Below are 17,439 nucleotides of genomic sequence, written 5' to 3' on the forward strand. Positions count from 1 at the left end.
CTTGGTGTCGAATGAGTTAGTTTTAAGAGACATACAAACTGAATAGCTTCTAAGGCCGACGAGAATGGTGATAGCAGTCTACATGAATAACTATATATAGACATATCTATCGATAGAAAGATCAGAGACATGGAATTTTACAGCACCGAAGGAGGCCATTTGGCTTTCTAAATGAGTTGTCCATTTAGTCCTATCCCCATGCCATTTCCCCATACCCTGTCTCCTTTTTCAAATATGTATCCTCTTCTCTTTAAACCTATTGTGTGGCTTCTATATCCATCATTTTTTCTGGTAGGGTCGTCCCTGACCTAGTGAACCGTTTAACAATTCTCCGAACCTCTTCCTTTGGTTCTTTTGTTAATGATCTTAAATTGTCTTGTCTTTTAACTTACTGCCTCGCCCCCAGAGAAAATAGTTCCCTCTATTTACTTTACCAAAACCTCTCCCATAGATAGAAACAAAACGCATTAACAAGTACCAATAAATTGTGTAGTTCTATTTTAAGATAAAGTGTCCTGGAATTCTAAATGGTCCGCTGTAAATGTATTTCGTTCCACTGAAGCATCACCCGTGTCACCGAGCTAAGGATGAAACTGGTCCCCAGTCCGGCTGACACTCACACTTCTCTCATATGTGTCATTGTATAATAAAAAAGACCGAAAGTCCCCGTTTTGCTTTTAACGGGACCAAAATAAAGGATTATTTAAAGCCAATCCATTATTAAAGTGTGTTCGATACAGAAACGTGTCGGTGAGAAAAGCAGAATCACGTAGTTCGTGTTGGTCGGAACAACGTTCTTACTCTGTGTTTTGTATAGTATTTAATTGGCGCTCAATTAACAAGAACCCCCCGAATGAATGAATTGTGCAAGTGCCGTTTACCACTAGTTTAGATCAGAATAAAGAATGCAGACATGGTCCGTCAGTATTAGGGATTCCATCGGAGGACAGAATGGTAAAGTTGACTTGGCTGATTGGGGGGGGGGGGGCGGGGTATGGTGGTGTCACACCTCTTGAGGCGAAGGCTTCTTTGAAATCCGAAGGTGTATGGGCAAATCTTTGAATCTGGTGTAATTCACGTCCTGCGCCCTGTAGCCGCCCCCCCCCCCCCCCCCATTACCTGAGCTACGCTTTCGCCAAGGTGATGCCACATGGAATTGGATCAATACTGCAGGGCTCTGGGAAAAGGGCAGGGGAGTGGGACTAATTGGATAGCTCTTTCAAAGAGCCAGGCACAGGCACGATGGGTCTGTGCTGTATCATTCTCTGATGTCTCCCATCATTGTACCTGATCTCATTAAAAACAGGGATCAATTCACGCAGTTCTTGCTTGAAGCCAGAAGCGATCCCATAACAGAAACGGTTACAAGTGTTGGCATTGCGGTACTTCAGGGCTTCCGTTTCAGCTCTGAGGTTTCGACTAAGTACAGGGCGAATAGCTGGCGATAATTAAAAACGAACGGAATTAAATGCTAACCCCCGCCCCTTGGATTTTGTGTAAAGTCTGCTGTAAAGCGGGCATTTTCACACCGATGAAACCTTTCAGTGCTGTACACAGCACCGATTACTGATAGGCCCGCACTGTGTTGTACCGGGGCAGCTATTTGGTCATGATCGCCTATACCACAGTAAATGCATCATGTAGTTGAGATTCATTTTTTAATCCGCGGTTTAACCGGAGTTAACAGCACTCCGCAATCTCAATCCCACAGCGGAGCGAACACCTCGCTGGCCAAGAATCAGTGGCCGGCCAGAGATAGTTTGCGAATAGTTGCAAAATGCATCATTTAAGGCGTTTTAATCCCTACCTACACGGTACAATTCATAAAGACGGAAAAATTAGTTATCGATTAGCACTTATCACTTTAAAAAAAGTAAACGATTCACATCCAACAATTGAATAATTAGGTGTCGTGTTTTATAGAAAATTACTAATAAAAAGATTCGTTGAGGATTTTGTTTTACTTTGCAAGCTTTACTTTAATGCCATAGCAAGGTCAGTTTGCTATGACAGTGTAAAACTTGCTTGGGACCCTCCGCTTGCCATTTACCCCTGACAAGGGATCCTCTTCATATTCTGCACATATACTGAGGCACCGTTGTATTCCTGGGAAATCACATTCCCAACATGCAAAGAACAAGCAGCAGTTGTTCACGAAGATAAGACAAGAAGTTTGAAATGTTTTGCTTTACCAAGTGTACCGCAAACGTTCCCATGTGGCATTCGGGAGCTGTAATGATTTCTTCTGTTTCGGGGCGGATGTTCTGTCTGACTTGATCCTTTCGGAATATCGATTTCAAACAAAGCTCCTGCTTTCAGACGGCTCGGGGAAGCCTTGAAACCTCGGTTTCTGCTCGGAGTGTCCCAAGCGCGGCTTTAAACCTAGATTGGTCTTGCTGTAAATAGGTTAACTAGTGAATTTTGTTAAGATCCATTTTCAAATTGTGATTATATCTGTTGTTGGGGGGCGGGGGGAGGTGGGGTGGACATTAATAAAAAGAAAACTAGAACTTGGAGTTCTGGAAAATAAAGAACCGCGAGCAAACGGAATAAAGGCTTGGTTAAATAAATCTCAAGGTGTCTGCCGCAAAAATTAATCCTTTTCTATAGATCGGTGTTTATTTGTTTAATACAAGTATTTTAGACTCGCTAAGACGTCAGAACAATTCGCTTTGAAAAGTATAATGCCCTTACTTTTTATGTGCTTTGAATCAATCTATAAAAGTAAGTGGCGGTGTTTTATAGAGTTGGTCAATAGCAGCACTCTCCACCGGCTCGAGTGACAGCACTGGAAGATTCCTCTCAACCGGTACAGGTCGTTTGCAATCGGATTCCTGCAGTTTGGGGACATGGGGAGCATATATCACTGTAAAAAAGGGAAGTTTCTGTTGTATAAATCCGATTGCTGGATGATTGAAAGGGCTACACTTGTGAATTACCCAGGCCGCTTTTTTCTGTCGAGTCTCCTGTCAAGGTACAGCGCGGCTGTTGGATGACCCCCGCTTTGCAATGGGATTACACTTGCAGAGCGAATTGTTCTGAAGTCTTGACGGGTCTAAAATACTTTTATTAAACAAATACACTAAAATATGAAACCATTCTCATGAAACTTTATACCCGATGGTAGAACACTCTAATTGTGCCAGGAACTCAGTGATTGTATTTTCCCAGCCTTCTGTGCCAGATAGGCACCGCCAGAAGTGTAACCAGATTACACTTTCGATTTTAAAGGTTTTTGCACATGTAAAAGATTCTACTAGAAACGGCGAAGGTACAGCACTTGAACTAGTAGATGTGGATTACATTGTATTCCCATAACACAGACAAGCTGCTTCATTTACCACTGCTGTTAACTTCAGTCCAGCACGACAGCTCAAACACAGCCGCTGCATCCAGTATACACTGGACAGATCCTCATACAGTTGGGAGTTTGGCATTGTGTATTTAGTATGAACCATTATTCCGCGCAGTTAACGCAGGTTGCCATTATATTTGCATTATTTGGTCGACAACCAGCGATTTTACTGCTATTCAATCAAACATTTTTATACGGTGCCATAAGCGTTTATATATTCCAAAATGCTGAAGAAAATCATAGTGGCTGGATGGTACATTTCACGGGGATGTCTGTTTGTGGTGTAAGGGAGATTTGCACTGAGTCCCGGGCAGGTAACCATCGACTTCTTTTTCTCACTGTGCTACAGGTGTGCGAGTGAAGGAGCTGCGTGTCTTTGAGAGACTTTACCCGAGAGAAGCTTTCGTTTCCAAATAAATAAGAACTACGACCTGGAAGCGTGTGGCTTTCACATTGATCGTTACACAAATGTCTCAGTATACTAAATGTTGTTAAACGACACATCTGTTTTTCTCTGGGTGGTGGTGGCGGGGGGGAGGGGGGGGGGGGAGGTTGGAGGAACGAAATGTTAGCGATTATTGCTGAATACTAATTCTCCCCTCTGGTCATAAATAAGACCATTGAAGTTTTCCAGTAAGCATTTATAAAAATATAAGTACCAGGTCGGGTAATATTTTATGGCATATAATTAAGTTTAAATTCGGTGTAATTGGCCGTTTATATAAATATCCTCAGTCATTCTTAAATAGCCGTGTGATTTATGAAAGTTACTAAAAAGATAATCGCTCCTTGACCAAGCCCTGTTCAGTAAAAGTGACGTCTTTGCCATTTCTGTGTGTGGCACAGTTTTCAGGATTATATTAATATTTTAAAGATCTATTTCACTTACGCGTTTCTTTGCCAGAACATATGATATCGTTTCTTTACTGAAAATACCAAACGTTGTACTGAAAATAACTAGAAGACGGATGTTTTAGAATTACTGTCGCTCTCTGTCTTTTATTCGGTCAATGATTTCTCGTCGTGCTGAAATGTTTGACACTCCCTCATTCTCACTGATGGTTATGAACCAAACATGCCCATTCCCTTGTCACAGATGCCTGGGCTAAAGATAAACCCGTGGGCACCTCAATATTCGCATGGTTTGGAAGACAGAAAAAAACTTCCAAACAGAAATGAGGAGAAACAAACTTGGTGTACAGACTTGGTAAATAGCAATAGTAAATGACAAAGCTTCCACCTATAAACCGCGCAGAGAGTCGCGGCGCCACTGAACCGATAATTGGGAGATTAAGTTGAGTTTGGTGCAGTTATGTGTGTGTGTGTATACAGTATCTATATATATAAAATGTGTGTGATATGTTTGTGTAGATAGACAGACAGATAGAGAGACAGACAGATGATAGATAGACTGACAGATAGACAAGTAACAGATAGATAGATAGATAGATAGATAGATAGAAAGCAGAACAATGCTTGTGCCCGTCAATAAACGAGAGAAGGGTGACACGGAGAAGCTTCTTTTTCTATTCATGTTTAAGTACTTCTGTTTTGTTTTGACATTCGACAGATGTGCTGCTTCCTCTAAGAATGTGGGTTTAGGACTCAATTATAGTATGACAGGTTTTGTTGTGGTATGATAGTGATTACAGGGACAGTGCCAATTCTGTGCACACCGCACAACTCCAAGTTCCAAACTCCACAGAACCCTTTATCGCCCGCTCCAATACCTACTGCCCAGGATTTAATATTCTAAGACCGCGCATTTGGAAACTAATCAATGAAAATAACAAGGAAACATTCGCATTGTTAAAAATTGTTGCGAAAATGTCTGAAAATAATTTGACTGATTTTAAAGGAGCGTATTAATAGAAAGCATTCTAATTATTCTATAGGTAAAATACAAATGCACTATTTCAATAGACTGCAAGTTTGTCACCATTTATGTGACCAATGAACAGTTTTGCACCGAATGAGGCGTTTTGTCCACGAAGGTCGTGTTTTAACATTGACGGAGGTAAGTCGAGCTCCCTTTTATTTATTTTGCATAACTTCATGTAACCTGTTAATGCTAAGTCGTGCTTTTATAAAACATGCCCGAAAGTGTAATATTTGATGCAAGATATGGTTTCAAACGACCTTAACACCTTTAAAAAACATTGGTAATATGTTACAACCTTAGCCAGCTTTGCTGGCGGATCACCCAAACTTGGGAAAGCCACGCGTGATATTTTATACAACCCTATTTAGACTGAAGTGTATTTGTTAAGTTGAATTGAATGACTTAAAATAACACGTTTCACGATGGTAACACAACTGTTTCCCTTTTATGATTCGTGATTTATTTTAAAAAGTGTTTCTGACATTACTGTTAAAGTGCTGTAGTCACTGCATGATCCACTAGATGGTGCTCTGAGCACCGGCTCTCCAGTAAAATCAAACTTAACAGTAGAATTGGAAGATGTAAGGAATCGTGACATTACTCGAGCCATTTCAAGAGCTGCTCAGAAGGAATACGATTTAACCGGACGGGGGAGTGCGCAAACTTGAATACCGAATACATAATTTCTTCTAAATTTACTAGTTTTAATCATACTTTTACAGTGTATGTTGAAAGTGATACAGTAGTTAATTATAACAGAGGTCCTGTGAGGGAACACTTAGGATACGGAGTTATTCATTACATGCTTAAAAAGACCAGCATTGTCGTGTACTGGGCAAAACACCATGGACTAAAATGATCTTTAAGTTTCAGTGAGTGTTATCTTGTCGGACTTCTGCGAGTAAATTCGTCTCTGATACATTATATAAACAGTAAAGGGAAAACATGATCAAGTCTGCGTTAAAATAAATTAGCAGTTCTTTAATATGTTTGGAAGCAGCCAAATTAAAGTTTAAATGTATGAGGAAGAAGTTTTTAGTGATGATTCGCATCCTACTAAAAAAAAGTGCAAAAGCGAGGGCAAAACAAGATGTAGTGAGAGTTGGAGCGTGCGGCGTCCCGATCGCCCTGATAGTTTGACCGCGTCTCGACATGTTTTGTGGCTTGTGTCGGAGTTTGTTATGACAGGTCCAGCAGACACAACCAAGGCCACCGACTGAGATGAGAAAAAGTTAACTTTTTGCATGGACAGGAGTGAACCGTGTCATACAATTCTTCAGATAAACTTAGTGGCGTGTCACCAAGTTGCTATGAGTTGGGTTCAATCACTGTGTACTTAATGTCATCTCGCCGAAGGGCACCAGCAAACGGCGTTGGGGGCAAATTTTTCATCCCTCAGAAAAAAGGTGGAAAACTTATTTCTGGAGCCATTTACTCCAGAAAAAAGACCCGATTTATTAGTTTCGTGACCTAGAAGCGAGGTACGGTGTTCGGCAGAGTGTGCCCCCATCCTATCTGAAATATATATTAAATAAACTGGCTGCAGTTGTGAGCTTAGCACATTTTAATGCAAAAGTTAATAAATAATCTTTATAGGCCATTTCTGGAGTTTTAAGTTCTATGCATGACCGCCTATTTAATTAAGCGTATTATTCGATACAGTATTAACAAAATTCAACGGAACCTGTTGATCTGAGAGCTTTCAAGGTGGATTAATAGATCGTCGGTGTGACTTTAAATGCTAAGCCTAGAAGTTCTTTAAGGTATCTTATTTTAATCGATCCCAAAATATTGTGGTTGATGAAAAATGTAATTTCTTTTCCTTGCTTTTTTAAAAACTTGATCAAATCACCCAACTAAACCCCGGGTGTTAGCAGCTAAAATCAGACGTCACAGAAGCGACTTTCAATTTCAAAATTAATGTCGGAGTGTAGACTTCTGATATAACGTTTTTAGAGTCTTATTCTACACATATGAATTCGCACACAGGTAAATGTATGCATACCACATGCATCTACAGATGCACATAGTGATATATATGCAGGCATACTTACATGTATTTAAGCAGACATATACACAGATACATATGTCATACGCGTCTAATACCTTATACCTCCAAGCAAAGCAAATATATTCAGAACGGTCTGTCCGCCTGTTTCCTTTTACTTAGAAGCAAAGCGCTTCGATTTCTCCCCCTTACATATGATTATGTGGACACTATTCCAGACAGTCATACACTTAACAACAAGTAAAAGAACAGGACTTCGTGCTGTGTTTCGGACCTTCCTTATGGGAAAAAATTGAGAACAGAAACACATTAGGTGAGAGCGAATTTATAGTAAACCGCACAACCGGGTTTTGCACACAATGACCCTTTTCCAGTGGCCATTGATGGCTCCATTCGGGGCACCGAATTTCCTCCTGTGGACTCCCACAAACAAAACACAGCAGAAGTATTCTAGACCTCTGTTTGATGTCCCGGCTTTTTTTTCCTTTTACCAGTTTGAAACTTAACATTTGAACTTCATAAACACAAAATCACATCCAGATTAATTCTTCAAACTTTTATTGTTAAAATGTCAACAATAACTGAATATCAACATATATTACATCTTGTATCATACGTGCAATGAAATGAAACAGTAAGGAGATTCTAAATATTGACAACTTTAAAAAAAACTTAAAGGCCGTTTTCATGGGCCTATTGAGATTCAACTCCACTAAAATGCACTTTTCAATGAGTTGGGAATTGGAAGCACTTGCTATGTACCGTCTCCTCGGAAAAGGAATCCTACATTTCAGTTGTGACAATCGGTTCACCGCATCTCCTCTCCGCAGTAATCCTGGGCACACAGACACATAATTTAATTCTGAATTTATGAAATCGACCGTAAACTGACAAGTTGTCCTTGAAGAAAATATTGCAGCTTCTTTGCGCATTAGTTATGTTACAGAACATAATCCTACATTGCCTTTTTAAAAGTTTTCTCTATTACTTAGACTGCCCCACAAGGCTGTAACATCACTTAACGTCAGTGAGATCTTGCCGCCAGCAGTGTGGAAAGCCGTGCATAGGGCAGATTTGTTATTCTATTGACAATCAATAGCAATGGGAATGCTTCCTTTTACTGACGTTTTTGACTGTTGACAGAATTGTTTGTAGATCTGTAGCGATACTCTTAAGAATTATTAAGTACATAGGGAAACCGCAGAATTTTCTAACCAACTATAGAGTTTGTCATTTTATAGTCAGCCTCGTGAATTCAAAGTATAATTTGAATGATTACAATTAAAAAAAACATTTATTTTTAAGAGAAAAATCTCGAGTATTTACAAAAAACATGAGGCGGCGGGTGTCCTTTAATCGGTTGCAGAGTCTGGCCTGTGCAGGGTCTGAGAGTGGCCAAACTGTCACATCGAGCGACCTTTACTACTTTTAAAAGGCGTGACGTTCTGATCCTTTTCTTAATTTTTCCTCGCTGTCTTTCTCCTATGAAATATCTGTTTTCAAAACTGGAGTCTGACAGGGACTGTCACAGAATGCTACGGTCATGTTGTCTAAAACAAATCCAGCCTGAAGCGACGCACTCGCCTGGGTTCAAAATCGCCAGTGAGTGATAGTTAAATGTAGGATGATAGCAAAGGAATAATCCTAGCAGTCTCTCAAACCGTCTTCCCCTAATTCAGTGAACTGCATCTTCGTTCGTGACAGTCTTACATGTGGAATAAATATATTTTATTTACACAATCGACCCTTCCGATTTGGCCGTGGGTTGGAACAGATTAATTTCTGAAAGACTTGATCGTTTGGGGGGAGGGGGTGAAGTAAAACACAATCCAGACAGATTACTGTTTTTTTACATATTTGCTTCAGACAGTGGCAAATAAAACAGAGAACTGCTCACTCTGTCTTACTTAACACAGCCGAATTCTAGGAAGAGCCGGCCGTGCTGGGGAGGGGTGAAGCTGCTCGGTGAAAAATGATCCAACTTTCTATTACAATCAGCTACATCTGCGGGCTTTTCAATTTTAGGGACTTTTTTTCTGGATCGTCAAACTTCCGCCACTTAAAAAAAAACTTCTGTAATTAATTGTCGCACCATGGAGTCAGCCGTCATATTTTATGCATCAAATAGTTAATAAATGATACCACACTGGAGATAAACACTCAGACTTCCACCGCCGCTTTATATAAAGAAAGATTGTGTGGAGGAAAATGCAAATCACTGCGAGCTTCAATTGGAAACTACTCAATATCCACCCAGTGTGTCGGCAGATGCCATCCGATGGGCATTAAACTGCCGGTCTATAAATAAAACCAATTATAATGCAATGAATATCGACCGAGACCGTATTGAACGCAAACACGCTTATCATTCTGGCGATAGATATTATCAGGCTATTGATGTGTGCTTTCTGAGGGCTTTACTCACTGACTCTTCGGCGTCTGAGGCCGGGTCACTTCACACAACTCTCCGGGACTGTTTGACATTTATTTCGGAAGATCCCCGGTTGCTTCCAAGTTTTATTTCTCTTCCTCGTCCTGCGATTGTTCCAGTCTATTCGTCTCTCCCGAAAGGTAATGTTTGCTCTTTCTGCTTCGCGTCCCCCCCCCCCCCCCCAACTCACAACACCCCATCCAAATCCCGATTGGCCCTACTTTATTTTATTTTCGAGGTGATGAGGGCGATTGACATGTGAATGGGTGGCCGGGGCAGGCCAGAGCAAGCAGGAATTTCGAGTTGTGCGATCCGGTTACGCTTTGCTGCTCGTGTATGGCACAGTGGCGCCACCGTACGGGCAGCTCTCCCACCTTAATTTAAGGAGGATTTGTGTCGAAGGGACTGGGGAGAGGGGAAGCATTATCATTAACCTTTTATTGTTTGAAAAATGCAACGGAACAGTCTCAAAAAGAAAATAACAATCACTTGCAAAAATCTTTAATTTTGCTCCCGCGGAAGAAATATTATACTGCAATCTCTTAATAGACATTTTGCATCATTACATAAATGCAGCTACAGTATTCGAATTAGTGTTTGGAGATGAACCAAAGTTAATAGATAACACATTTTGTCGGGTTTCTTTCCGTATTCAGAGTCATGGTGGTACAAAAGAATGTGGCTGGATGCTTGAGAAGCCCAATGTTGTAGCTGGGTGCATTTTACTGTTCAGGGAGGCAGGACATTTGGCTTGTGGGTTCAGAGACTGAGTTAAAATAACTGTATTGATTTTTCTTTGGCATCTAAAATGTTGGTAATTAGTCTGGGGTTAAAATCAAGCTTAAAACCCGTGGTTAATTTTAAAGATAGATGTTTCATGTAACCCTTTAAGTCCTGACCAGCACTTATTTTTAGTATTCAAATAAGGAGTTAAATAATGTGGAAATCAGAAATCGCAGCCGTGTACTTTTTAACTCGGCTTTTAATCGGTTTCATTGTGCACTTTGCTTCCTAAAATGGAGCAAATTGGTTTTATACGGTTACGAGCCACCTTAAACAGACAGCTCTCTTTGACTGAGTCACCAGCACAAGCGAGTAACAAAATAATGCCAGCAAGTTTCTGTCATTTGGTCACAGCGAGTGTGCTAGCGTCGTGTCGCTAGATGTGCTCAGTCTCAGATTGCATAATTCGTGATGCAGAGACCCTGGTAAATAAAGGCTCAGGAGAGCAAAGATATTAAGAATGTTTTTTCTGGAGGTTCTCTGCATTGGGTTTAAGAGCAGCGGGCTAGCTGGCTGGTGTCAAATTTGAGAACAGAACGAGAAAGCGAGAGCGAAAGAGAAATAAGAGTCTCTTCACTCCCACATTCCCAGATACGGAGCTCCTCCGACGCGTTGCAAAGCCCAGAAACTCGCGGTGCGCTCCTCGGCCAGTCTAAAACCCTTCAGTACACACACAGGACTTCTTGACATTTCCAGACATTCGGGTTTCATAGAAAAAAGAAGCGGAAAGAGAGAGGGGCTGAGAAAAAAAGGGACTTGACTTTATTAAATATTCAACACAGGCTCTAGACAAATTTACGTTCACTCTCATAAATTATTAAAAGCCGAAAGCATCTGTCTATCAAGAATGCAGTTTATTATTAACTAATTTCACATGACAGTGCACTTGTTTTATTTATACAACGCCTCTTTGAAAAATAAAAAGCAGAGCAGTACTATGCTTTTGATTGTCCATTAACGCCCGGGGGAGAAACTGTGTGATAAACGCATCTCCCCTTTACAGGAACTTCTGTATGTGTATATATTATTTATATATATAGTTTAGTACGTTGGGTTTTGTAAGGAGCGTGCGCTCCTGTATATATATATAAATAAATATATACGTATCTCTGTGGGTCTGTATGGCTACATGTGTGAATTTGTATCCGTGTGACTGCACATGTGTATCTCAATCTGTGTATATCTGCATCTGAGTGTGTTTGTCTATGTGTGTGTGTGTGCAATGTTTGCTGTATTGCGTGCATCTATTCAGAGGGCCCAGCCAGCCATCTAATGATCTGATCATGTGGTGTTATTATCTGTAATAAATGCGAACCGTCTTACAGTAATCAAGCTGATTAAAAATTCTTGCGCGCCAAGGACGGGAAGAGGGTGGGGGGCGATTTTCTCCCGTGTTAGTTCTTTAATCAAACTGAGCGCCGCCGTCCGAGCGACCGGCAGCAAGAGCGGCAGCAAGACTCTGCCGCCCCCCTCCCTCTCTCCCTCCCTCCTTCACCTTGGGGGCTCGATCACTCTTACCTTTGAATGCAAAAAAAAGTCTCTCCCGGACCAGGAACGGAAGCGAGCAGTGATATGGAGAAAGGAGGACAACCCAGAGGAGTGCTGATGAGTCAACGCAACTAATAATTTCTCTCTCATTCTGTCGCTGTCAGTCCCAACGTTTCGACCGTGGAGATATGATCAAAGTGACACCGGGCTACCCTTCCCCTCCTTCTGCATTGGATCGGCAGCTCCCCTGAAAGTTTTTTTTTAAATATATAGAATCTTCGAAGTGATTGCTTTCAATCTGTTTCTTTTTTTTTAAATAGTTTTTTTTTTACTATTATTGATTTGTGACAAGGAGTGACCGCTTGAAGGAAATCCTCTGGAGTGGAGTGTATGTGAGTTCCACTTTCTTTCGCCCCCACCCCCCCCCCCCCCTCTCTCTCCATCCACCCCCCTCTCTGCCAGATCGGACAGGAGCCGTCATCACCACAGCGGGAGATACAGAGAGGATCTGAGTCGGTGACTAAGATCCAGCCTGCTAAACTTCCAGACCTGGATCCCCTGCTTCTCACACATGGACAGAGTCATACTTCAGCACATCCAGCTTACAGGCACATCCTAGATAGTAAGTCACAGGGACACAGTGGGAGAAATTCTTTTCAAACTGCAGGGGGGAGAGAGGGAGAGAGAGAGAGAGAGAGGCGGCCTCGTCTCCAGCGAACGAGCTACCTAAAAAAGAGAGGAGCAGTTGTTAAAAGTTGGATTTAAACCAAGAGAGATAGTGACAGAAACACTCGATTTGGTTACGATGTCATATTAAATCACTTTGATCTTTCCGAGCGTGGTATTACTACGTTTTGATGCATTTAAACGGCGGAATTCCCCCAAGTGTTGCAAAAAAAATGCTCTTGTCAGAGTTAAAAATGTCAAACAGCTGTTTAAAGCGTTATAAAGTGACAAGTTCGTTTAAGAGAAAGCTTCTATATAATGCATTTTGATGCCATAATTTTCGTTTCCCGCAGCCAATTAAAAGGATTTAGCGTTTGTTTAAGTTGACAAAGTCTTAACTTTCAGTGTCACATTTACAGCAGCCTGAAATTATTGGCTGCGGATTTTCTAAGATATTAGCTTTTAGGAACAGTTTTGGGTCGGATGAGTCACTATATATTTGTGTAGGTATGTTTGCATGTGCCTCTGTTTGAGAGAGAGTATCTTTAATTCAGGCTCCACTTTTACTACAACTGTTGTTCGTAAGAATCAAAGCGATTTAATTTGAAATCTTCACTTAACAAGGGACATCAGGTCTGTATGTGCGTGTGTGATCTGTCGAAATGCATCGGTAGATATTTGCTTTTCGAGGTCGGGCAAGCTCGTGCACTGTGATCATAACAGACTTGACACATATTCGATTCTTCCGATTGTCTTTCTTTCTAGGTCTATGCACTCTCCACGGTGATCTGCATTCGGGAGCTCTCACACACTGGTGGCGGAGAATGGAAATGAAAAGTGCGAGCCCCTGCCCCTACCCCCGAGACAGCCCGGAAAGAAAGAGCAGCAGCCCAGAGGCGCAAGGTCCACCTCCCGGTAAGAAGGCCAGGCTGGAGCCGAATGGTAGCCCGACAGACGGAGGCAGACGGAGATCCACTGGCTCCCCTGTCAAGGCGCTGGGAGGTACGATGCAGCAGCCTGCAAACTGACAGCAGGGCCACATTCAGACTGGGTGTCAGGGTTCATGTTGATTAAACTTTCTGTGTGCTTGGTGTAGGATTACAGGAAGAAGCTCGGCCGATTTCCAGCTCATTGATGCCCTGCCCAACACCAGCAGCACCTATCAGCCCCCTTGTCACCATTCAGTAGAAAACGCCAGGCTTTCCCCGGAGGGGGGACTTAATGGGCTCCTCGCCACTTGAGTGGTTTCCACGCCGCCGCCAGGTTCATGTCCTAGCTGTCTAGTTCCGTCTTTTGTTTCTAACTTACCAGAAGTGATTCTCAGTCCGTTTAAAACCGGTCCTCACGTTGAGAGAGGGTCCAAACGCACAACTTGAAAGGGAACTTTAGTACTTTCAGGGTTGGGTGGGGGGCGGTCTGTAGGTATTCGCACGTAAAAAGTGACATGCACACCAAGATTACACTAACTTCCAAAGCATGGAGCTGTCCTCAATGATCAGTTCAAAAGCAGAAACAAAACGCAGCTCAACTCCCTGACTGAAGCCCGCTAGTAAATTAAGGAGATTTACCTAATGCTGATATTAATTGCAATATTTAGCAATTGTGATATTAATATCTTGTTATCACAACTTGTTTGCTAGTTCTTCTTTGGTCAGTATCCTTTCAAATACGATGTCGCGTACAAGCAGTTGTTTAAAACATCACACCGTCCTTGAGGAGCTATAGAAAATGAGTTGGAACTGAGCTCTCGAAATAGCACAGACCCACTCCCCACCCACGCTGCCCCGACTGCTGCATACAGTGTAAAATGCCCAATTTATTTATCCTATACCCCTAATATAGATAGAACCGCTGAACGTGGGTGTGAAAATTACTTGTCTATTCATTGGGTCTAAGAGTTTTTATAGGAGACGGGGGACACCAACAGGGATTGTACTTTCTATATTTAGAAAGAGTTGCAAAGCAGGATTATTAAAACCAGCAGTTTTAACCATTAATAGTTACATTTACTTTGCCAAACCAGACCGAGAACACAAAACATGTCACCTGCTAAATTAAAGGTTAATATTAGTTTTAAATGTCAGTCCTGTCCACTGAATAATTAATAATTAGGCAAAATTCAAAATGATGTAGTTGTTCTCAAGTAGGACAAAGGCAGTATGCAGTATTATAATCTCTCCAGGAGACCCGTGTGCTCTTAAAATATGTCCAATATATGTGTAATCGTGTTCTTTTGTGAATCTGACCAAGGGAATAACTAATCTCCCATGTGCATGGGTTGTTATTAGGGTATTTATTTGTTAGCAGTCAATATGCCCATGATACTCCAGGACAGTATTCTGTTTTGAGATATTTAGATGTCAGCCCTCTCAGTGTGGTATTCTTAGTTTAACTTTAATCTCTGTCCAAAGTCTGAACAAATGAGGTGTTGATTTGACCCCACGACAGTGATAGGTTCAGGTCATAGGTTTTTAGAATAACTAAAAGATTACAATCTTGTTACTCTAATTAATATTACTCCAGTTAAATAAAGAAAAGATTAGGAAATAACCTCCACATACATTTTTAAAGAATCAAATACATTTCAGGAAAGAAGGCTAATCTCCAAGTGACAACTTGGTAATCAAACCACACTTGGTGAAGGCAGGGTTTATATAGGTTAATAAGGACCACTGGATGAAGAAGCTGTTATGTATGATGACTGCACTATTAAGATTTTTGGACTGTGAAACTTGGAGTGAACATATTGACACTACTGTACCGTGCTGGAGTTGTGGATATGCGATATTGATTGTTGTTGCACTTGTTGAAAGGATATGCAAGTGGTTTGTTGCACTGTAAAGTGTTGTGGATATAAAAAAAATTAAGAGAATTTGCAAAATAAGTCATAAATATTCATGAGGAACAAAGTGCATGTAAAACAGAGACTCAGTAATCAAATTCCATTTGTCACAAGAGCATTGTGCCATATACATAGGTCAAATTACATTATAATATGGCACAAAGTGTCAAATATGTTGAACTTTCAAGGCTAATGGATTAACAATCTTTCAATTAGCAAATCACTAAGGTTCTGTAATCATGTTTTAGGTTTGCAAACTGTAAGGTTACAGGAAAGTAGGGTTTAAATGTAAGTTTATATTTATAAGCATATTTTTATAAAGCTTACCTACAGACTGCATTTATCATCTTCCAACTGGCAATGGGTGTCCCCTCCTCCTCCAGTGCCTCATAAGAATATATAAAAACAAAGAATGAGAAAAGGTCATTTGGCCCATTGAAGTTTATCCAATTCTAGCACATTCACTCTCCAACCATGGCATCTGATTGTATTTTGTATCTCAATCAAGACTGCAATTTATAGAATGGGACTGTTAAATTCTCTTTGTAAATTTATTTGCTAAGGATAAATTACTAGATGGAAAAGTATAGCCATACACAATTATTGTGCTGAGTACACTCTATAAACTTACCAGTGAGTTTTCAGTATTGAATATTCTTGCTTTCTGCTGATCACATTTGCTAAGTAATGTATTCATTGAAGGAAGTACAGACTGGCCTGACTAGGATCACCTATCGCCTTCTGGTTTGATTGCCCCTATTTGTTTTTTGTATCTGGCATCTTAATTGAATTGGTATTTAGAGACAACTATCACCAGCAGGGGCCCCTTAAAAATCAGACTTACAAAGAACTATAATCAACTTTAGAATTCATATTTCCTCTCAATTTTGTCCCTTTGGTTTTTAAAAAAATGTTATTTTAAAAATCAAGAGACAGGAATAAAGTTAAACTGAATGAGAATATTTTGCAATGGTTTGAATTTTTTTTAATTGAGGTCCTAATGGGGATGCAACTTCTTAAAAAAAACTGATCGCTTCCTTCTAGAAGAATGTTAATTCCTCCTGTTTAAACCGTTGGGAAGTGTAACAGGATTCTTTTGCAGCTGAATTTTGCAGCGAATGTTTTCTATTTGCTCAGAGGACTTTGCAAATACAGATTTGTTCTGCGATCTCATGCATCTAATGCGTTTATTGTGTATATCATCAAAGTTTCAAAGGAAATTAAGTATAAGTATTTTTTGGTCATACAAAAACTAAAATGTCGTTAAAGCAGTCTCCCCAGTGACTTTTAGAGCTTGTCAGGGGCAAAGGAAAGGACAGTGGCAGTAGTGCATAGAGCTGAGGTATACAATAAAGACAGTCTCTGAGTTCTGTAATCTGGTCTGTTTACCAAAACCAATGGTGTACTGCTAGTATTAATAAACAAATCAATGACCAAAATCTACGTGCTGTCAAACAGCATTACTGGTGATTGGGCTGTGATCAGTTCTGACTGTTTCCGAAACAAAAGCCTGTGTATTATTTGGATTTTGTTTTCCCCCCATTCAGGATCAACCCTGCCAGTGTTTTGTGTGGTGGAGCAATCAGACAATCCTGTAGAATGCGAAGGGAAAGAAGAGCATGCCGAATTTGTGCTGATCCGTAAAGATGTGCTGTTCAATCAGCTCATCGAGACAGCCCTTTTATCCCTTGGATATTCCCACAGTTCTGCAGCACAGGCTCAAGGTAGGATCCATTTTTCTTTACTTGGCCACTGTATTTGTGTTCTGATTTGGAGAACAATTTCCTAATTAAATCTAGCATCAGAAACTTGCTGTAGAGTGAAGGCAAAAAACACAGTGTATCTAAGGGTTATACAGTCGGTTTTCACTGCGATGTAAAAATGTCTTAGCAATGAGAGGTTGGTCACTATTTCTGTGAAGTGTAACCTCACAATGGTAAAGTCCCACAGAATTCATATCAATAGGACCTCAAGCGGTTTGGGG

General features: G+C 40.8%; 1 protein-coding gene and 1 long non-coding RNA gene across 5 annotated transcripts in view; one reads left to right on the plus strand and one right to left on the minus strand.

Annotated features, from left to right (window-relative positions):
• Positions 1 to 7,792: 7,792 nt before the first annotated feature.
• Positions 7,793 to 12,160, minus strand: LOC147120202 (uncharacterized). The gene is made up of 3 exons (XR_015078140.1): positions 11,978 to 12,160; positions 9,671 to 11,198; positions 7,793 to 8,080 (listed from the first exon to the last, which is right to left on the minus strand). It is a non-coding gene; the product is annotated as an uncharacterized LOC147120202 (long non-coding RNA).
• The window catches only part of satb2 (SATB homeobox 2), a 595,400-nt gene continuing 587,422 nt past the window's right edge, over positions 9,462 to 17,439 (plus strand). For 2 of the 4 annotated variants that reach the window (XM_085985791.1, XM_085985794.1), the window contains exons 1-3: positions 12,461 to 12,569; positions 13,379 to 13,615; positions 17,003 to 17,179. In XM_085985791.1, the coding sequence (XP_085841917.1) occupies positions 13,438 to 13,615; positions 17,003 to 17,179 (355 nt within the window). In that variant the 5' untranslated portion in view covers positions 12,461 to 12,569; positions 13,379 to 13,437. Of the gene's footprint in view, positions 9,817 to 12,460; positions 12,570 to 13,378; positions 13,616 to 17,002; positions 17,180 to 17,439 lie in introns of those variants that run through there. The other 2 variants (XM_085985795.1, XM_085985792.1) reach the window with 2 other exon arrangements.

This window comes from Somniosus microcephalus, chromosome 4 (genome assembly GCF_052327205.1).
Source record: "Somniosus microcephalus isolate GS21.2 chromosome 4, FLI_Smic_1.0, whole genome shotgun sequence".
NCBI classification, from domain to species: Eukaryota; Metazoa; Chordata; class Chondrichthyes; order Squaliformes; family Somniosidae; genus Somniosus; species Somniosus microcephalus.